Consider the following 22,512-nt stretch of genomic DNA (forward strand, 5'->3'; position numbering starts at 1 on the left):
TTTAAAATCTTGAATAAAATTTACCCGACAAATAGACTCCTTAGTGATAGATTCAAAATAGAAACGGGTAATTGTGTATTTTGTGAAACAGAAGAGGAGGATTTGGACCATCTATTCTTTTTGTGCAATTTTATACAAATATTTTGGTTGGATTTTCATACCTGGCTTTATTCCAGTGGGATTCAAATGACCCCATTTACCTTAAATATGATAATGTTTGGAGTGTTTTTGAAAGAAAAGAAAGCTAATTATGGTGTTAATGTGTTATTAATCTTGTGTAAGTATTTTATACATAAATGTCGCTTTTTAAAGATTAAACCAACACTGGCTCACTGGAAAAAAAACGACCTAAACCTGTTGGTTAAATCTTTGACTTTAGTTAAAAAGAAAAAGGCTGCTTTTTTTGTTTCCTTTGTAGAAGATTTTGATTTAGTGAGTTAATAATCTGTTAATTTATGTGACCCCATCTTTATATTTTATTTTCACTATATATGAAAGTTGCTAATATGTAAGAAATGTTTATTCTCTGAATCTGTAATATATGGTGCATTTTGTTTGTATGTTTATATTACTAATAAAAGAAAAAAGAAAAAAAAAAAGAAAAAAAAAGCCAGACCCTTCTCTACGGATCGGGTAGTGACACTCCACAGTGGCTGCAGCCAGATGCTCTTGGATAGAACGGCAAAGAGAGGAAGTGACGTAAGATTTGCGCATGCGGGGTACCGATCGGGTTTCCGGTACGGATCGGGTAGCGACAAAGGTAAGTGTTCCGATTTTAGCCTGAATGCTATTTTAAGGTCATGTTCCGACAGCTCGATAAAGTTATGAGGTGGCTGCTGGCTGTGTGAGTCGCGTCACTTATCCACAGCAGTGATTTAGTCTCACACAGCAGCTCAGCCAACAACTGTTGATTTTGTGGGTTTAGTTTCACTAACCAGCAACGGGATGTATTTCCTCGATCTCGGCTGTTGCCGTCGGTGTTGTTTTTTTCTGGTCGTTGGTGTTGTTATGAACGTGTTCGTGTCTAAAGTGTCACACGTAGAGACCTGCGTGGAACATTACTTATAACTTATACAAATTACGGATGATTATTTTGTTGATTTATTTGCGTATGTTACCTAAATCGCCACGTCAGAGATCGTGTTTATTTCACCCTGTGGGTTTTAAAAATAAATAATAAATTAATTCTAATATTACACCTCAGAATGCAGTATTTTCTGTGTTTAATGCTTGTACTCTTTGAAGTAACTGCTTATTTCTTAAAAAGAAATCCCCTTGCACATGCGCGGTCATTGGTTCTCTGGTCACGTGACTTCCAGTAAATCGGGTGATCTGTTTATCATCTACAAGAACCAGAGTGTATACGTCATTCATCTCTGTGTGTGAGCCGATGAGAAACCCGAGGCACAAAACATGCAATCTTGCCTTTCTTCACATATCATAATTGGGTTTACATTCAGCGTAGAAATTATGCTGTGTGCCATATATGTAGGAAGACAGTTTCAAATTCAAATTTTATTTGTCACACACACACAACCATACACAGTATGACATGGGGGTGAAATGCTTGTAGCTGTACAATGCCCGACCATTAAATGACAGAAGAAAAGTTTTACAATATTTACAATTTACTACAAAAATTTACAAATTAACTTAGGAATTTACAGTAAAGAATGTGCAAATAGCAGAAGAGATTATAAAGATAAGGATTATAAATTATAGGGATTATAGGAAATGTGTGGTGGTGCGTGTGGTGACGTGTGTGAGAGTCCAGTCTTATAGTGACGTGTTTGGGAGAGTCCAGTCCTACACCTGGTTCAGGCCCCGAATAGCCTGGGGGAAGAAGCTCCTCTTCATTCTCTCTGTTTTGCCACAGTTAAATACTGTGGCAACACAACAAACCTCGTTTAAAAAAAAAAAGAAAAGTGGGGAGCCAGCTCTCAATTGAAGGGAGTTGGCTGTTCTGATTTTGTGCATAACACATCACTAAGTGGTAAACTTAGTGGTATACTTTGACATGGGTTCTTTATAAACTTGAAGGCGGTGCTTTACTTGCTTTGTTTCACTAAAAAAACAGTCTATGCTGAGTATTACTTCCTCTCACACCAAGTCCCACAATTAAGGGGAAATTACAAAAATGTTTCTAACAAATACAAGGAAGAACATTAAAATAATTCACTCTTAGGTACAGTCGCTATGATTTTGATGACAGAGATTAGCGGCTTAATTTTGCTCTGCCTTGCCTATTGAGAAACCTGACACCTGGTCATTTGTATACTAACAGTGATTAGATGTTGAGCTAAGGGGAGGGTGAGTGGGGGATCTCTGCCTAGTGCTGTGTGACCCTGCGCACAAATGGAGCACAGAGGGAAAGAGCGAACGAAACGTGAAACTTATCATCTCATTGGTGCCTCTTTCCAGTGGATTTTTCAGCTACTGTACCAAACCTTGTCCATATTCAGTTTTGTGGGTAATCTATTATTTTCTTTCTTAACTTCTAAAAGTTTGACTTAAGGGGGCAGGACGTTTGTTTAAGGGGGTAACGCCCCCTCTTGACCCAGGAAAGAGCCGGCCCTATGTGGTTAAATAATTAATATGAATCACTGTGGTCTCTGTTTCTTGCAATAAATGTGGAATATTAGAATCATGTTCGGTGGTTAACGATTGATGGTTTAGTAGTTCTGTATGTGTGTGTGTCCTTTTGCAAACAGTCAGTTTCATCATGTGTCAGTAATCCTGATCTAAAATCATTGGTTCATCGTCCTCTGGAACCCTTTAAGGCCTGTTGATGGCTCATCTCTAACCTGTCATTTCTTTGTGTTTCCAGATGTTGTCCTTCCTTGTTCTTCCTGTTAGAACTCCATCATCCCAAATCTAAGGGACATGTTTCTTCTTTTGGACCAAGGAAACTGTCAGCCTGTCAGATCAGATGTCTTCAAGAAGGAAACCTGTGAATGCTGCAGCATTTTTGGTAAGATATTTACTTGGATAACTTTATAGAAAGCCTAAGGAGCTTGGAAAGAAAAGCAAATTCTTTAAGTTTCTTGAACACGTTTCATTCGAGGAACTTCTTCAGTTTTAAGACCAAATGGTGGAGAGTCCCAGATATTTAAAATCTACTGGGTCAACATCCTTAAATGGGATGTCGACCCACTATTAATCATGTGCCCTATCACACAACCCAAGGTGTGAATAAAGGTGTGGGTGAAGTTTCCAGGTGAAATCTCTGTGATACCTTGCCTCAGTGTATCATGTGACCCAATCAGATCAACTAACCCAAGATGTGAGTGGGGGTTGAGACACCTGGCAAGTATCTTAAAACTGGATTGTATGTTGTAGACAGTTGTTGTCACAACTGGCTCAGTAGGCACCCCCAATTTCCCACACCCTGCCACAAGGGGGATAATGGCCTTGAGGACCACTGAGACCACTGAGTCCTCCGGGGCAGCACCCACCTTCCTTCCCACACCTTCTTGGGCTCATCTGGACACAGTGTCACAACACCAATCATCCAGTCAGTTACAACAGACACACAGTAAAGGAACAAGACACACTGATATTGGTCTGGAACAAGCTGCACACCCCACTGGACACCCCACCCCACCTAATGGGCAGCCGTGGTTAAAGTTAACAACATCACATGGGGTTTATTTAAAACCTTCAAATTAACTCGAACTCACAACCACCTCCAACGTGGAGACGCATCCCTTCTCGGGAGGGTGTCTCCTGACTGACACCCTCATCACCACTGTGAACTCATTCTGCTTCCTGGGTACCACTATCACCCAGGACCTCAAGTGGGAGCCCACCATCACTTCTGTCATAAAGAAGGCCCAGCAGAGGATGTACTTCCTGAGGTAGCTGAAGAAATTCAACCTGCCAACAAAGGCGATGATGGAATTCTACACTGCAATCATCGAGTCCATCCTCACCTCCTCCATCACCGTGTGGTATGCTGGAGCCACCATCAGGGGCAAACATAGACTGCAGCGTGTTGTGCGCTCTGCTGAGAAGGTGATTGGCTGCATCTCATCTCTGCAGGACCTGTACACCTCCAGGACACTGGGGCCTGCAGCTCGGATCACAGCTGACCCTTATCACCCTTGACACAGTCTGTTTGACCTGCTCCCCTCAGGCAGGAGGCTCCGGTCCATTTGGACCACAACCTCTCGCCATAAGAACAGTTTCTCCCCCTCTGCTGTTGGACTCATAAACAACAACCATATGACTGTTCCCGCCACAAACACATGAGCCTGTACTGTGTTCTCTGCATCTGTTCCATTTTTGCACTGATCATCACCTGCGCACATGTATATATTATTCTGCTTAGCACTTTTAATTTTGATTTTTAAGTGTTGTCTTACAGTATGTTTTGCACTAAGTACCGCAGCGATTTCCTAATGTTGTAAACCTACTCAACATTTGGCAATAAAACCCGTTCAGATTTTTTTCTGATTCTGATTCTGAAAACTGAGAGAAAGCTAGTAAACTTTGAAAGGAAACTTAAAAAAAAGTAACAGTTGCACACACAGTCTGGTGCACATCTTTTGCAAAAAGACATCTCCTCGCCTCTGTCAGTACGCCCCAGGGCAGCTGTGGCTACAATGTAGCTTGCCATCGCCAGTGTGTGAATGTGTGTGTGAATGGGTGAATGACTGAATGTAGTGTGAAGCGCTTTGGGGTCCTTAGGGACTAGAAAAGCGCTATACAAATACAGGCCATTTTACCATTTACATCTGGATACCCTCCCCAATAGGAGTATCACAAGGACAAGCGATCCTCCTCTCACATCCACACACAGCGTGCACACTGCCTCGAATGAACCCACAATAGCATTTCCTCTTCCCCCTTATATGCAGGGTTCGTATGGGTGCTTCAAATCCTTGAAAAGTGCTTGAATTTCTGATGCGGTGCTTAAAAGTGCTCGAAAGTGTGACTGTATTTTATTCACCATATATAACTAAATGACTGAATAGTTTTCTTATTAGATAGAAAAAAAACTAGTTGCAAAATGTAAAAACAAAATTTCCCTGCCTGGGCTGCCTTGCGCCTCTGTCTGTTTCAATGTGTGACCCCACCCCTCCCTGGGACAGTCGGGGATAAGTGTGCTAACATACCTGTAGGTTGCTGTTTTAGTGGGTGGAGTTTGCGCTCTCCAGTTGCATGATAGGTGAGTCCTAGTAAATCATTTTCCAGTACGTGTACATACACGTGCTATTTTTTTTTTTTTAATTATTATTATTATTTTGCTAGCTATCAAACTCGCTGGAGAAATGATTGAAATGCACTGAGTGTGATGCAGTATGGCAGCGCTATTATAGTAGTTAGTTATGGCACGGAGATTTATGGAATATGCTGTGAATTTAGCTAACATTACTTAGCAGTAATATGAGTTAATTTACTCAAGTGAAAGCTTTAAACATTAGCCCAATACATAACTAGCCAACTTAAGACTTAAGGCTGATTAACCTTCTGGGGTCGACGGACCCAGAGTCTCCATTTCAACTTTTGTCAAAAGTTGAAATACTGACTTCAAACTATATACCAGTTTTTAAATTGTGTTGATAGGCCATGTAAAACCAGAGTTATGATCAAAAGTACACGCAGTGATTTTTTCTGAATAAAACAGTGGCGTTTACTCCGGGAAGAAATGGTAAAAATGGCGTTTTCTAAGGAGAACACTACCAAACACTCTCTGCTTGTGAGCAAAAAAACACTCCTTCCCTTCCCTATTGGTGTTAAAGTGTACCATGTCAACCAATCAAAAAATATATATATGGAAACATGTGGCATATGGTTGTATAGGCAGAGGGAAAGTAATAATTTTTAAAAATGTACAAATTCTATTTGCATTTCAAGTTATGAAAATGATTCGTTAAACATGTTTGTGGTTTTAACAGTCAAAACTTTTTTTCTATGGTATTTTACATTTTTTGTCTGGATTTAGATAAATTGTGCTGATACAGTATGTCAAAATGAAAAAATAACAGATTGGCAAGATAAACAGTTTTTAAAGGTGAAATATAGAGGCCAAATCAAAAGTAATCAACAACAGCCAGTTATACCCTGGACACCAGAGGGTTAAAGGCTAAAAGCAAAGTTGTCACCAAGTACTCTTTATATTTTTGTGTATTGTTGCTGCTTTTTTAAGTATTAACTTTGTGCCTGTGGGGGAAATAATGGTAATATGAGGGACCGATCCATATGGTCACAAAGAATAGCCACTTGTTTTTGTGCTACCAAAATTCCCTGGCTTTCATTTAAAATTTGTTTATCGTGAGCACCTAGTAGAATAGAATAGAATAGAATACTTTTATTTGTCAATTTCTTCAAATGTACTTGCCATACAAAGGAATTGAAATTACGTTTCACACTGTCCCATGCGTAGGCATTGACAACAATAAGGTGCAGATGCACAACAAAAACAGCCCTAACAATAAGATAATAAATAGTAATATAATAATATAAATAGTGCTAAAAGAATACTAAAAATATATATATAGCAGCAGGTGTGTGCAATTGCAATGCAAGTCAGGAATGTTTTCAGTTCTTGGTTCAGAGAGTGTTTCCTTGTTGGAGAGTGTGCGTGGGTGGGGGGGGTAGAGTCCAATCTGTCTACTATACTTCTGCCAATCTGCTGATTCTGCTGGCTGGGAGCCGGGAGGGAAGAGAGTTCAGCAGTCTCACAGCCTGGTGGATGAAGCTGTTGGTGAGCCTGGTAGTGCGGGAGCGGAGACTTCTGTATCTCTTTCCAGAGGGCAGGAGGCTGAACAGACAGTGCGCGGGGTGGGTTGCATCGTTGACAATTGTGATGGCTTTGTGGGTGAGGCGAGTGGTGTAAATGTCTTGCAGGGAGGGGAGTGGTGCACCAACTATCCTCTCAGCTGTTCTCACAATGCGTTGTAGAGCTTTCCTGTTATAGTCAGTGCAGCTACCGCCCCACACAGTGATGCAGCTGGAGAGGATACTTTCAATAGTTCCTCTGTAGAATGTAGTCAGGATGGGTGGTGGAGCACTTGCCCGCTTGAGTTTGCGCAGGAAGTAGAGGCGCTGTTGTGCTTTCTTGGCCAGTGATGCTGTGTTGGTGGTCCAAGAGAGGTCCTCACTGATGTGCACCCTCAGGAACTTGGTGCTGCTCACCCTCTCCACCGCAGCGCCGTCGATGGTCAATGGGGGGTGACAGGTGTGGCCTCTCTGGAAGTTGACAATAATCTCCTTGGTCTTACTGACATTTAGCAGGAGGTTGTTGTCTCTGCACCACGTGGTCAGGAGCTCAACCTCTTTCCTGTAGTGGGTCTCATCGCCCTTGGTGATGAGCCCCACCAGCGTTGTGTCGTCCGCAAACTTCACAAGGTGGTTGGAGCTGTAGGTTGGTGTGCAGTCATGTGTCAACAGGGTGAAGAGCAGAGGACTGAGCACACAGCCTTGTGGAGCCCCCGTGCTCAGGGTGATGCTGTTTGAGACCTTGTTGCCCACACGCACCGCTTGAGGCCTCTGGCTGAGGAAATAGTGGCACAGTCTGCAGCGTAAATATGGCTGAACTTAAACATGTAACATTCTGATGATCAGACAGGCTGCAGCCTTCATTTCTACTGGTTCATGTTTCTACAGTAGAATCACTATAATCTGTCAGCTTTGTGTTCATACTACATACTATAGGAATTATAGTATGTGTGTTATCATTAAGACAGAGATGTTTGTGGGTATGTGGGACTGTAGCCTATAGGTTTATATTGTTAAGTAGCGTACTGCATTGCTTTTAAGAAAAGTAACAAGTAATGTGTATTGGATGACTTTTTTGAGTAAAAACCCCAATACTGATTACAACAAAGTGGAGAAATAACTCCAGCATGCACAAACATTTGACCACGCAGGATGCAATAATGTCTTTGATATGCTGCTTAGCAATGATGGTGACTCTCAAAGCAGCACCAATGAGAATCAATAATTGAATCAACATAGCTAAATCCTTATCAGTTCTGATCCCTGCTAACGAGTGCACACAACTTTAATGCTCAATGAGAAGTTGAACGCTTTTCATGAACTTGTTTTATTTAATTTCATCAGGAAGTCGAGTAAAAAGTCACTGCAGCGAGTACAGAAGCACATCCTGTCTGCCCTGCGTGGATAGAACCGATAGAACCTTTTTTACAAAAACATGAATCAAAGTGTTTTTCTTTTTTTTCTTTTTTATAGGGTGTTTCCTGTAACTGAAAATGGGATCCTTAAAGCGCACCCGCTCATTCCAAAGACTTGATGATTTTTGCAGAGGACCAGGTGCTGCTACCACGGAGAGGTAATGTGTGTCTAAATGTTGTTCCTGACTCAGAGTTTGTGAATAAATTCTATTTCACACACGTACGTGTTCATATGTGAAGCTCAGCTGTTGTTTGGACTGTAGCTTACTCAGACTGGTTCTCTCCAGTTTCCCGTTAATGAGCTGACTGCAGAGCCATTTTGCTCTTATTGAAGAAAATACATCACTGTGGGAAAGTCTTGAGCCACACCATATTTCTTTATATTTTGTTTCCAAGCCTACAGGCCTTCTGTATTTGTGTTTTTAAAAAATAATTCTGCACTGAATCACTGAAAATCTTTCAGTTTTTTTTTTTGTGCATTGGCTGCTTTTTCACTTATTTTAAGTCCAGTCCTTAAACCTGACCACTTTTAGACCAGTCTTTATCAAACTGTGGTACATGTACCACCAGTGGTACTTGGGCTCTCTCTGGTGGTATGTGGGAAATCTCCATTTTTTTAAGATTAAATAATATACCATTGTGGAGGTATGCAAAGATGACACAGGAGTTCCCAAGGCTCTTCGCAGTCAACCAGCTGGAGTGCCCATTTCCGTGGGCCTTAAAACTGCTAAGGCTGCATGGTGCTGTCACGCTGATGGTAAAAACATTTAGTGTAGAGGATCAATCTAAATTTTAAATATAGGGAAACTCTCCACAGAACCACTGCCTTAGATCATGGTAAGGGTCATTATCCACTGTGACAGAAGAATGACAGAACTGCCCACAATTCAGTGATTTTCAGCATTTTCAAACACTTTTATTAACGGTTTTTGTTCAAACAATCGGCTGCAACTTTCCAGCACAGAGTCACACACACTAACAACAACAACCTAGTTCAGCCTTTAAGCTAGCGAGGCGTGTTTGCGGATGCCACTCAGATGAATCTGCCTCCCCTGCAGCTGCAGTGCAACCACGCCCTGCCACATTCACACATGGAGAAAACATGGAACAGTGCTGATCCTTCCTTGAGAGACCAGCCTATCAAAACTATTCCAAGGAACCATCAACGACTCATCCAGGAGGTCAAAGAAGACTCCAAAAACTACACCTGTTGATCTGCAGATGTCACTTTGCTCAGTTAATTTAATTCATTTCCATTTTATTTATACAGCAGTAGGTCAGAACAACAGTTGCCTCAAGGGGCTTTATATTGTAAGGTAGACCCTACAATACGATTAAGGTCAGAGGTCATGATTCAACAATAAGAAAGAGACAAAATGGAGAGTTCAAGGAGGAAAGGTTAGTGTCAAATTTGCCAAGAAACATAGATTTTCCTGGGGCTTCTCAGAAATATTCTATGGACTGACGAGACAAAAGCTGAACTTTCTGGAAAGTTGAGTCCCGTTACATTTGGCATAAAGCAAACATTGCAGCAGCAGCCAGACACAGTGCTGGTAGTGTGGATGGTCTGGGCTGCTCTGTTATAACTGATGAAACCATAAATTCTGTTCATTACCAGAAAATCCTGATGGAGAATGTCCACACATCAGATTATATGCTGAAGCTCAAGAGCACTCAGGCAGCAGCACAATGATACAAAACACAGCAGCAATTCACCTCTGAATGACATAAAAAAAAATAAAATGAAGGTTTTGGCGTGACCTAATTAAAATCTGGACTTCAGATTCAGACTCACTCAGATTGACATGCTTTGGCCTCCCATGTAGGTGAAATACTCCAAAGACACTTTTGGACTTTGGAGCAACCAATGCAGAGCAAGCTGTTAAACTTGAGATGGAAATCCTGATGAATGAAACGTTAGCTTGATGCGTCCGACTTCTCCTGTTAAATGCATCCACTCATCCAAACAAACAGTTCCATGAGATAATTTGATCAACTTCACCATGACTCTTTACTTTGTCACTAAGATTTTCAAAGCGTCGTGGAAGTTTTACATTTCACATTGATCTCTTTAACATCGATCAGAGGGATGCAGGAGAAGTAAATCCATGCTGAACCAGGATCCCTGTGCACACTGACTTTCAGTTCGTTCTCCTTGGCTTCTGGTTCGAGAGTACAGAACATCAAGGATTCAAAACAGATTTATTCACTCAGATGAACAAGTCACAGCTTTGTCACTTTTGAGTTACATGATGCTCCAAATTAACACTATTATCATTTTGCTTTCATTATTTTCTATTAAGTATATATTTTGTCTGTTGTGTTGATATTATTGTGTCTGCATGTGAGGATGGATGACGAAAGACTGCAAAAAAAAAAAAATCTTTGTGTTTCCAGGTGTAGTCCAGCTGTTCACTCCACTCCATTGTCTCAAATCTCAGGGACATGTTTCTGGAAACCTGTGAATCCTGCAACATTTCTGGTAAAATATTTACATGAAGTTACAGCTCACCTGGCTCAGCAGCTCTCCTGAAGGCTTGAGCGCCATCTGCTGGTTCCCGTTCATGTTTTGACTTCATGTCTTCTTCTCCTGATGCTCTTTGTTAGTCAAAAGTGTACAGTAACATGTCACCACATGCAGAAACCTAAAGTTAATTTCAGCTTTAAGAAGCAAATTTTTTTTTAGAACATTTTCTACCAGAACATTGATCAATGGTCATAAGTACCATTCACAGAGAGTTGGGGAATGGCTTCAATCACAGCATTGTAAGATGAAGAAATGGCCTCCTTGACTCCACCCTCAAACTAGCGTTCCATCTACTCAGATCGACACGCCACAACTTGAATAAGATTGTCTAGTTTTGTTTTAAAATCCAGTACCTCCTTATTTGCATGATCGTCATAGCAATGCAGCTGAGTGCCCCGTGATGTAATTAGTATGTTACACAAATGCTACAACAAAGGTGGACGTTGAGGCAAGAATAGATCTGCTGCTTGGTCTGTGGCTTTCATCAGACATGGGGAACAGGGTGTTGTTTTTGTAGCCATTTCTCAATTTCAGAAATTGGCAGTTTTAATTTTCTTGAGATGCTCTTTTGACTCGTTGAGTGACGCCACTGACCAGCTAATCAGTGGCATGCAGTCTCACAACATCACATTTTAGTATCTGTTCAGATTGCTTGGAACACCGGCCGAGGAGCTCCTTTTTTACTAAAGGGAAATGGGCTCAAGTGACAGCCTAGGCCAAAAGCAGGAGGTAGCGAGCCGGTTAAGAATGATCATTAAGCATTTTGGGATTTTAACTTTACTCGTTTTTTAAATATTAATGTTCAATCATGGCCTCAGATTTGAATTTGTGAAACAATGCCGGAGTCAACAAAAAAAAATATCTTGAAGGAAAAGAAATGTATAGTACACCCCTAACATTTTTGTAAATATTTTATTATATCTTTTAATGGGACTACAATTTGACCCTTTTGATACAATGTAAGGTAGTCAGTCTACAGCTTGTCTGACAGTGTAGATTTGCTGTTACCTCAAAATAACTCAACATACGGCCATTATTGCCTAAACCGCTATCAACAAAAGGGAGTAAAAGTGAAAATGTCTAAACTGAGCCCAATTAGCCATTTTCCCTCCCTGGTGTCATGTGACTCGTTAATTTTACAAGGTCTCAGGTGGAAATGGGGAACAGATGTGTTTGAATTTGGTGTTATTGCTCTTCAGTGTTGGGAAGGTTTCTTTTAAAATGTATTCCGTTACAGATTACAGAATACATGCCCCAAAATGTATTCTGTAACGTATTCCGTTACGTTACTCAATGACAGTAACGTATTCTGAATACTTTGGATTACTTAATATATTATCATGCTTTTTACAACTACGTGAATGCACTATTGCTGTGTGATTTATTACTATTACTCAAGGTCCACGGCTCCGAACCGTAGTAAAGGGACCTCTGACTAATACGTCAGGTTCATGTCGGGCTCGTAGCCGAAAACTAGCTTTACTTTGTTGTCTGGGTCAACTTTGCTAGCGAGAGACAGAGAGAGGCGTTGAAAGACTGCTCCAACAGAACTTATTGTTTTCAGAGGAAAACACGAACACGGTGTACAGTCGAGTCTTAATAGCTTACTTACAACTGGGCTCGTCAGGCACTCTTCTTGGCTGCAGTGGTTATTTTTATATTTACATGCTTCCAGCTCCCGTTTTTGCTCGGTGACAGCTCGTACATTTCCACTTTCCTTTTTTTCCCTCCTCTTGCTCACAGACACCTAACGGGTATGGCAGTCCATTCTCCCTGCAGCACGGACTACACTGCCTATGAGGCTACATTCTTTAGGGTTATGCCTGTAGCATTCTGCCTATTAGCTTAGCACAACAACAACAACAAAAAGGCGCTCTCTCACCCAGGAAACACACAGTCACAGAGAGAGAGAGAGAGAGAGAGCGTCGCCCTGTAACCATGGCAACTGTAACGCTGCCGCCTGGAACAACAGAACGTAGCTGTCAAACAAAACCCAAACAGTCCTGACCCGCTACAATATGAAGCAGGAAAGTACCGCCGTGTAATCCATTTATGTCACCAAAGTAAATGTATTATAAATACCACCTTTTTAAACTGTAACTGTAACGGAATACAGTTACTCATATTTTGTATTTTAAATACGTAATGGCGGTACATGTATTCCGTTACTCCCCAACACTGTTGCTCTTACACTCTCATATTAGTCACTGAAAGTTTAACATGGCACATCATGGGAAAGAATCTGTGGACCTGAAAAAAGAATTGTTACTCTACATAAAGATGGCCTGGGCTATAAGAATAATGCCAACACCCTGAAACTGAGCTGCAGCACGGTGGTCAAAACCACACAACAGTTTAACAGGACAGGTTCCACTCAGAACAAACCTCGCCATGGTCAACCAAAGAAATTGAGTGCATGTGCTCAGCGTCATATCCAAAGGTTGTCTTTTTAAAATAGATGTATAAATGCTGCCAGCATTGCTGCAGTGGCTGAAGGCGGAGGTTGAGCCTGTCAGTGCTCAGACCATACGCAGCACACTGCATGGTTGTCGTCTTAGAAGAAAGCCTCTTCTAAAGATAATGCACAAGAAAGCCAGCAAAAAGGTTGCTGAGGACAGGCAGATTACCTGTGGTCTGATGAGACCAAGACTAACTTATTTAGTTCAGATGGTGTGGGGGGCTGTGGTTGCAACTAGGTGAAGAGTACAAAGGTAAGTGTTTCTTGCCTACAGTTAAGCATGTTGGTGGGATGTCATTGTTTGGGGCTGCATGAGTGCTGCTGGCACTGGGGCGGGGGATGGCAACATGTACTGTGCCATACTGAAGCAGAGCATGATCCCCTCCCTTCAGAAACTGGGCTACCGAACAGTATTCCAACATGATATCAACCCCAAACACACCTCCAAAAAGACCAGCGCCTTGCTGAGGGGTGTACTCACTTTTGTGTGTATGTAGGAACAGCTACGACACAGCTAGGATCCTCAAGCTCCCAGGCCTCTGGTAGACAACTCAAGCTTGAAGGATAGCCTGCCTGCAGGGGCGAGATGGGATGTGTTTTTTTTTTTTTTGTTTTTTGTTTTTTTTAACCAAACGGGGACGACGACAACTAAAATTTCATGGCATGGCCCCTTTTTTCTCTCTTCAGGTAATTCTGATAATTCTGATGAAAGTCTCCAGTGGTCTCAGCCTCACATGTCATCAAGCAGAGTATCAGATAGGAAATGAATGCTGTCCAAAGTGTCTTGCAGGTAAAACCATCTGAATGATGAATGCATGTGTTTTCACACAACTTAGACAGAATACAAAAAGGCAAGCTTGAAATGAATTTGTTGCTTTTGTTTTCATCAGGGAGTCGAGTGAAAACTCACTGCAATGAGTATAGAAGTACGTCATGTCTGCCCTGCATGGATGGAACCTTCACTGATCAACCTAATGGGCTGGAGCGATGTATTCCCTGTACAAACTGTCACTCAGGTGAATTAATTTCTCTGGGCTTTACTATGTTTTATGTTATAGTAGTTTAAAATCAAATTAAAACATAAAGGGAGGTCTTTCTCCATGATTTAATTAATTCAAGATGATGATGTTTTATATTTCCTAAAGACGTCATAATGACCAAATGTATTTTCAGCAAAAAAAAAAATCGTGAGCTTCAGCGTCTCTTCACAAATACACGAAACATGTTGAGTATGTTCTTTTTATGTTGGCAGCTCTTGGTCTGAGGGTAAAGAAGCAGTGCACAGCAACATCAGATACACTCTGTAAACCACTGGAGGGATTATACTGTGTCCACCATACAGGACACAGCTGTGAGAGAGCACATGAACACAAACGCTGTAAACCAGGACAGTACATTAGTCAGAAAGGTAGGTTTGTGTTTTTAAATGAGAATACCAGAGTTCAGGGAAACTGATCTAATTTAATATTTGCTGAACATTTTTATAGAATATTGTTATTATCATTGTAACATAGGATTTGTACAGCAAAATTAAGTTTAAAGTCAACAATGCAAACAGTCACCATATAAAAACATCACCATTGGGAAACATGCTATTGGTCAATAGTGACTGACACTGGTACAGACTGGTTTCTCAGACAGAGGATATAGCGACTGGTTGAAAATCCTGGTGATGACTCCAGCCAGCTGGTCTGCGCAGTCCTCCAGCACAGGTCCAGGAACACCATCAGGTCCTGCAGCTTTCCTCTCATTTATGTCCACCTCACCTCACGCTCCTCCACTCTAAGGATCAAGCTGCTTTGGGTTGCTAAGTATAACTTGGCTATGATTTCACATCAAAGTGGCCCAAAATAAGTTCAACTCCTCCGCTAACGCTCTTTCACCTTCACCAAATCAGAGGTTCATCCTGTAGTTGGTGAGATGCTGGATGCCCTCCTACACCTGCCTGCTGTTGTTATGGTCCAGATCAGCGGTTCCCAACCCCCGGGCCTCGGACCGGTACCGGTCCGTGAGTCGTTTGGTACCGGGCCGCGAGAGTTGAGGCTCAGGTGTGAAATGTATGGTTTTCAGGGTTTTTATCGGGTTTCAGCGTTATTTTATTATCGATTTTATCGTTAACTCGGTTTTCCTGGGTCTTTTCACGTGTGTTATGAATAAATCTTCTTTTTTCGGTACCGGTACTAGTTTTATTTTGTTGTATTTATCCGCGACACCTTAAAGGCCGGTCCATGAAAATATTGTCGGGCATAAACCGGTCCGTGGCGCAAAAAAGGTTGGAGACCGCTGGTCCAGATGACCATCGATCCTTCTCCTGTAGCTCACCTTAGATGACACCTCTCTTCAGGTTGACTCTGACCATACTGAGGAGACCTGTATCACCAGACCTGAAGATGGTGTCCTCTCTTTCAGGAGGTGCAGAACCTCCCAGCTCATCCAAGGCTTCTGATTTCTTTATATAATACAGGAAAGTGTCAGTGAAAGCCCCCAAGTCCTCATGTCTGACAGTATCCCAGTTAGTTCTGCTGAAGCAGTCCTACAGGTGTCGAGAGTAGTAATGTGTCGGTCGCAAACGAAATAGCTCTTAGAGCCAGATCTTTGAAGTGAACCAGGCGAGCTGGCTCCTTATCGTGAGCCATGGGGTTTTTTTTTTTTTCTTTCTTTCTCTCACCCTCTCTCTCGCACAGAGCCAGAGGGAGAGAAAGAGAGCCAGGGACAACAACGTCACATTAGAAAGGTATAGTAATCATCCACAACTATTTTCAGTTGTGGATTCAGAAAGTTTATTCATGCAGGCCCATATGAGATGAGATAGCCTTTATTTGTCAGTTGCAGGTCTTTTGCCCTCAACTGAGATGACAGACCTTGCCGACCGTACATACAATACAAACATCACATTGGGGAGACAGGTCAGGCCAGGTAGCGAGGAAAAAAAACATTGAAATGTGCAACACAAAAGGATAATACAGGAATGCACAGGTATCAACACACCATAACACAGTAAACACAGACAAGCAACATGGGAAAGACATATATGAGAGATATGACAGAGAATATGCATGTTCTTTTTATTTTCATATTTTAATTTATATTAAATTGTGTTGTGGTTTGCAGTGTTTTGTGTTGTTTCGTTTTAAATTTGTTTAAAAGGAAAAAACTGAAAATTTAAATAGTTAAAAGTTGAACTGTGAATAGTTGGTTTTTGTATTATATGATTTATTTATTACATTTTATGTGGAGTGAATAAATAAAAGTATATTTACGGTGGCCCCAAGAGACAAAGCATGTACAAACTTCAAAACACGTACGAACTCTGAAGTCTGTGAAGGTTCTCAGTCATCCAGGTCATCGTAGTCAAAGGAGCTTACAAAGAAAAGCGTCTGGACTTCTTTAAGTTGCTTGAAGACGTTTCACCTCTCATCCGAGAAGCTGCTTCAGTTCTAAGGTCAAAGAGCCACCTCCACAGGACAAGACTCAGCTGTCCATCTGCATCTTAAGGATAAAGGATACTGCCAATGTTCACATTTTGGACAGAGAGGACAGATGGTTTGAAAGAGGAGTGAAAGAAGCCATCTATGTCCACTGTGCATGACCATCTTTGAACAGAGGCAGTGGTTTACGACACCAACTGTCTGCCATCTATAATCCAGTTTTGAGTTCCCTCCCCAGACGCCTTAACGCCCACTCACATCCTGGGCCATCTGACCTCAGGAATTCGCATGATAAGGTGGGGCCAGGTTTCACAATGAGCTTACCCGAAACCAAAATATTGTCGGGCATAAACCGGTCCGTGGCGCAAAAAAGGTTGGGGACCGCTGCCTTAAAATATATATCACAGTTGGATTGAAGTTCAACTTTTCAAGTTTTACTTCTGTATGGGTCCCTAAAATTTGTAGATTCTTAAAAAATAAAATGGAAACATCTTACAGATTAAGGTATTTGATTAGTCTGTTTATTTTATATGAATTTATGATATGAAGATGTCAAACTGTGCCAGTTTTTTAATTAAATACACTGAGCAGCCCAGAGGTCTGCTGGACGAGGACCTGTGGTACGACAGAGCCATGTTTGGACTCAGTGTGAGAGATATCACAGAGAGTGAAGTTCAGATAAAACATGAAAATACCAGCAAGTCCAGATGTTCTTGATCGAGTCTTTGTGTTGCTGTTAGTGTTCACAGCAAAGCTTCTTGGTGTGTTTGAGGGCAGAGGTCCACTGACTGATCCACACATGTTGTTGTTGTTGTCATCAGGAACCGCCTCCACAGACACTGAGTGCTCTGACTGCAGCAGTGGAACATTTTCTAATGGAACATTTCACTCCTGTCAGCCACACACACAGTAAGTGAAGCTTCAGAGACACATGTGCAACATCTGTACATGTCCCCTAACAGTGTCCCTCTGTCCTTCCAGATGTCACTCACTCAACCTTCAGCAGATAACAACAGGAACATCTGCAGCTGACGCTCAGTGTGGAGAACGCAGTTTTAATGTGGGAGCAGCTGTTGGTGGAGCTGTGGGTGTTTTAATTGTAATTACTGGAGGAGGAGGATTATTATATTGGTACTTAAAAAAGAGGGCTCCGTCTGATCCCAGGTGAGGATAATAAAAAATCGAAATGTTTAATTTACTGCATCATATTATTTTCTGACACTGGCATAATTTTCACTGCTTTGGTTACAGACCAATCAAAGAACAAGGTATGTTTGTTTCTCTTTCTCAGTGTTCACTGCATCACATGATCACATTGATTTATGTAATGAGGTTTTTCTGTTTTGAAATTTCATTTAAAAAGGCCAAGATGAGGAACATTTACCGATGGCATAACCTGAAGGTAGGACAGTGAGCTGTTCACTGACTGAGCTGCACTGATGTCTCTACAGATGTACCAGAGTGTGTTTATTAAACAGAAGCCTTTTCATGTGTCTCCCACAAATGTGCAGGTGATAAAAGAGCAAATGGAGACCATAATGAAGGAATCCCTCAGTGACCCATCTGCTTCTTCCTGTGCTGCTCCAGTTGTTGTGGAGAGCAAAGTGATCCAGTTACTTCATGACACACTGTACCAGACATCACATCCTCCCTCCTCCACCACCAGTCCACCAATACCATGATCTTTTATGGGGCCATCTTAAAAGATATAAAACACATAAATAATTACCAGAACTCATGTACTGATCTGGATGTGAGGGATTATGTACAACACTGCAGAGTGTGTCAGTTGTACAAACTGGAGACACTAGACACTGGAAAGTTCCAATAAACTTTGGTCAGCAGGCCTGCAGAGGTCCTGGGAGAAGACCTCACGGGACCCTTTATCTACAATGTCAGTGGAGACCTGTATTTAATATTCTTTGTAGACTGCTGTACAGGCTGGAGAGGACTGTTCTATCTTTATAAAGCCTCAGCAGAAACCACATCTCACATCCTAACTAGAGAAATACTCTCCTGATGGATTATACCAGCTTACATCCTCTTAGACCGTGACCAGCTGTTCATATCATCGGAGCCTAGAGAATCCTGCAGACTGTGGAATCTCCAGCAGAAAATTACCTCTTTATATCATCCTGAAACCAACCTGACTGAAAGGTTAAACTTCGCATCATATGTGGAAGAAAAACATAAAACTGGATCCACTGATAGCTTCATCATTCCCTGCAGTTCAGATCCTGCACTTCTTACTGTGACACCTTTACCAGAAAACACTTTTAAACCTGAAAACCTAACTTGATTACAGAGACTTGACCTGGGTTGAATGTAGCCCTGTACCAACAGGAGTGCTGGGAACTCTGTGAAATATAAAAACATTTATAATTGTTAAACTTTGCTACTTGACTTGTAAATATTTAGGTTTAATAAATATTCAGAATCAGAATACTTTATTGATCCCTGGGGGAAATTATTTTTTGTTACAGTGCTCCATTTTAAACCAACATTAAGACAAGACAGACAATACGCTAACTAAGAATAGTACAATATATACATATATATACATACATACATACATAAGTCACTTATAAATAAATATTTGGAAAAGAAACATGTGTAGTTGTAGCAGCATGTGTAGTTGTATCGCTTCCTCTATTACTGCTCACTATAAATCCTCCTCCCAGAGATGTGGCTTCCTGGAAATAATTGCTGAACTTTTTTCCCAAAATGACATTTGACTGTGTGATAATTTCAGGTTATTTTAACATTCACATTGACAGCAGCAGCAGCAGCAGCTCTGACAGCGGACAGTTCACCACTTTATTAAAATGCTTTAATTTTAAGCAGCATGTGACAGAACCCAGCCAAACAACAGGTCACAGCCTCAATCAGATTGTTTCCAGAGGCCTCAGTGTCCCACTTACAAATGTTTTACATTTATCAGTAAGAGTCATGTCAGTGCCAGCACAGCTGACACATTCACCTGTGAGTGTTCAAAGTATTCATTAGCATTATTGTCATTGTCCATCCATCCATTCGCTTCCGCTTATCCTTTTCAGGGTCGCGGGGGGCGCTGGAGCCTATCCCAGCTGTCATAGGGCGAGAGGCGGGGTACACCCTGGACAGGTCACCAGTCTGTCGCAGGGCCAACACACAGGGACAGACAATCATTCCCACTCACATTCATTCGCACATTCACACCTAGTGACAATTTGGATTATCCGATTAACCTATCCCCACAAGCTGCATGTCTTTGGACGGTGGGAGGAAGCCGGAGTACCCGGAGAGAACCCACGCAAACACGGGGAGAACATGCAAACTCCACACAGAAAGACCCCGGCCTGATGTTGGAATTGAACTCAGGACCTTCTTGCTGTGCGGCAATTGTCATTGTATGATGAAATAATGACCAACCTCTCCAATACAAGTTCTCTAATTATATTGTTCCTATTACTCCCTATTTATTTTTTATATATCAACATATTAATGTATGTAGAACACTAAAAGCAGCCTGGATGTGATTTATGAATAACTGATTTCTGTTTTTCTTACCAATCCAATGGTTTTGCTTTTGTTGCATGAACAAACTGGTTATGTGTTAGGTTAGTGTGAGCTTTGACTTCACTTCCATCCTGCGTGTGCTTTGGATGTATCTGAGCTGACAAAGGTCCAATCTTACATGTCAGGGTGGAAAGGATTTATTTGGATTACATACTTGGGTTTATTGAACAGTCCCAGTTTGTGCAAGTGTTTCTCTCCTCAGTGTGGAGCAGACACAGTGGACAGGAATGAATCCAGCTGTGTTTCCTGCTTCCTACAGTCTGGATCGTCCTGCAGTCACAGTGGAGGTGTTCAATCCACTGTCTACAGTGGATTGAACAACCAGCCTCCGGGCCTCAGACCGGTACCGGTCCGTGAGTCGTTTGGTACCGGGCCGCGAGAGTTGAGGCTCAGGTGTGAAATGTATGGTTTTCAGGGTTTTTATCAATTTTCAGTGTTATTTTGTTATCGTTTTTATCGTTTACTCGGTTTTCCTTGGTCTTTTCACGTGTGTTATGGATAAATCTTTTTTTCGGTACCGGTACTAGTTTTATTTTGTTGTATTTATCCGCCACACCTTAAAGCCCGGTCCGTGAAAATAATTGTTGGGCATAAACCGGTCCGTGGCGCAAAAAAGGTTGGGGACCGCTGGTCTACAGCACAGAACTGAATGAAGCACAAGCTTGAACAAGTTCAATGAAGAGTTTATGTTTGTAATGTTGTGAGTGTGAATGCTTGTCTGTCTGTGCATGTTATCCCTGTGACAGACTGCCAACCTGTCCACGTGTTACCCCACAGATTCTGGTGAACAAACAGCGTTCCAAGCTATTGGGTTGCAAGCTCCCAGCAAAAAAAAATAGGGAACCACCCCCCACCCTCCACCTCATGATGCTTAATCGATGTAATCAAATTTAATTTGATGCAGTGTGGAAAAATGCACAGAAATAAATTATTTTTCAAGAATAATTAAATAGATTCAACATCTTTCTTCAACAGAATTGCAGAATTCACAGATGGTACTTTCCCAAAGGAAAATGTACTATAGCTTACTAGGGTATATTAGACTTAACAGTTACTATATACAGTAATGGACTTCTATATATTTTACATCAGATTAAAACTTTGGGTGTAAGAGTCAGATAATTATTTATAATAATTATTTAAAAGCTAGACATTTTAAATGAGAATAAGAAAGAAAAGTATGTCTTTGTGCCCCCTTTTCCCTGTTCATGCCCTATCGGTCCCCCTGGCTAAACTTTGCTAGATCCGCCCCTGCACAGTTACCAGCGTCAGCTACATAGAAAAAGATCCTGGTGTAGAAAGTAATATTAAATAAATTCTAACAACAGCTTATCAAGCTTAATAGTGCTGCTGTTGTTCAGCCGCTGGTTTCCTCTTTCTGGTGAGAAGTGGGCCAAAAACAAAGAAGAGAGACGGACTCACGACAGAAAAGCCGATCAGCTGATCATTAAGCAGTTTCACGATTGAAGTAGCAGCAGGAGAGGCAGTCGCTCCATATACCAGTTGTTAAGCTTAACTTGGCAATGCTTTACAAACATTCAGAGATGAACTTACACACTTGCTTTACTTCTCTCTGGGATAACTTCCTCGGAGATGAAATGCTGGATTGCTAGCAAGGCTACAAATACACACAGCCGCTCTATCACGTGATGCATACTGCTGCAAGTGCTACGGTTATGAGCCGAGTTACGCAGTGTAGCAAGTTTTGTGGGGTGCTTTTTTGATATTTAATGGATCGGATTACATTTTTTATTTCTCGCCGATATCCGATCCAGTAATTTGGGTCAGTATCGGACCGATACCGATACGTAATATCGGATCGGTCCATCTCTAGTCTCAAGTAGAACGAAGGTCAACAAAGTTGAAAGATACCATCGGAGATGGAATCACAGGCTCTCAGGTGTCCCTGAGCAAAAGCAAGAAGACATCACCAGAAAAGTACTTGACATCTGCTGCACTGTTGCCGGGGAAACAAGTGCAGGATTCAAAAACAGCATTGATGTAGTTCATCGCCTGGGCCGCTACAGCGAAACTCAGAAGAAACCAAGGCTGGTTATCATTTGATTTGTGACAAGATCAGCTCGTGACCTGATCTGGAGGAAAGCTAAAAACTGCTCCTTTCTGAAAGAAAATTACATGAGGTTCACTGAAGATCCGTCCTCTGCCGACAGAGCAATTCGAGAGAAGCTTTGGCCTCTTATTGATGCTGCAAGGAAAGAAGGAAAAAGAGCTCACTTTGCCGGGGTCTGTGTGATTATTGAAGGGAAAGAGGTGCACCCAACGCTCACTTCGCCTGAGGATCATGCTGCACCTGCGTTGATGGAGGTTTCATGCCCTTTTTGAGGTATAAAGTTACAGATGTCAAAGGAGTTATTTACAATTTTGAGGTTCAGGATAAAAGTT

At 41.6% G+C, this 22,512-nt stretch overlaps 1 protein-coding gene across 2 annotated transcripts; it reads left to right on the forward strand.

Moving 5' to 3' along the window:
- Positions 1-667: 667 nt before the first annotated feature.
- LOC146546948 (tumor necrosis factor receptor superfamily member 14-like) lies at positions 668-21,059 on the forward strand. 2 transcript variants are annotated; one of them, XM_085263888.1, is made up of 12 exons: positions 668-760; positions 2,828-2,971; positions 8,197-8,296; positions 10,536-10,620; positions 13,811-13,913; positions 14,014-14,139; positions 14,376-14,531; positions 17,373-17,460; positions 17,533-17,715; positions 17,803-17,819; positions 17,915-17,953; positions 18,063-21,059. In XM_085263888.1, the coding sequence occupies exons 3-11, from the start codon at positions 8,217-8,219 to the stop codon at positions 17,944-17,946; spliced, it is 870 nt and encodes a 289-aa protein (XP_085120014.1). In that variant the 5' UTR covers positions 668-760; positions 2,828-2,971; positions 8,197-8,216; the 3' UTR covers positions 17,947-17,953; positions 18,063-21,059. The 2 variants fall into 2 exon arrangements, with proteins under 2 accessions (XP_085120014.1, XP_085120015.1); XM_085263889.1 differs by lacking the exon at positions 14,376-14,531.
- The last annotated feature ends 1,453 nt before the right edge of the window (positions 21,060-22,512 follow it).

Source organism: Mchenga conophoros, linkage group LG23 (genome assembly GCF_057382185.1).
Source record: "Mchenga conophoros isolate Kocher_MC1m ecotype Shallow Benthic linkage group LG23, M_conophoros_male_GT1.1, whole genome shotgun sequence".
NCBI classification, from domain to species: Eukaryota; Metazoa; Chordata; class Actinopteri; order Cichliformes; family Cichlidae; genus Mchenga; species Mchenga conophoros.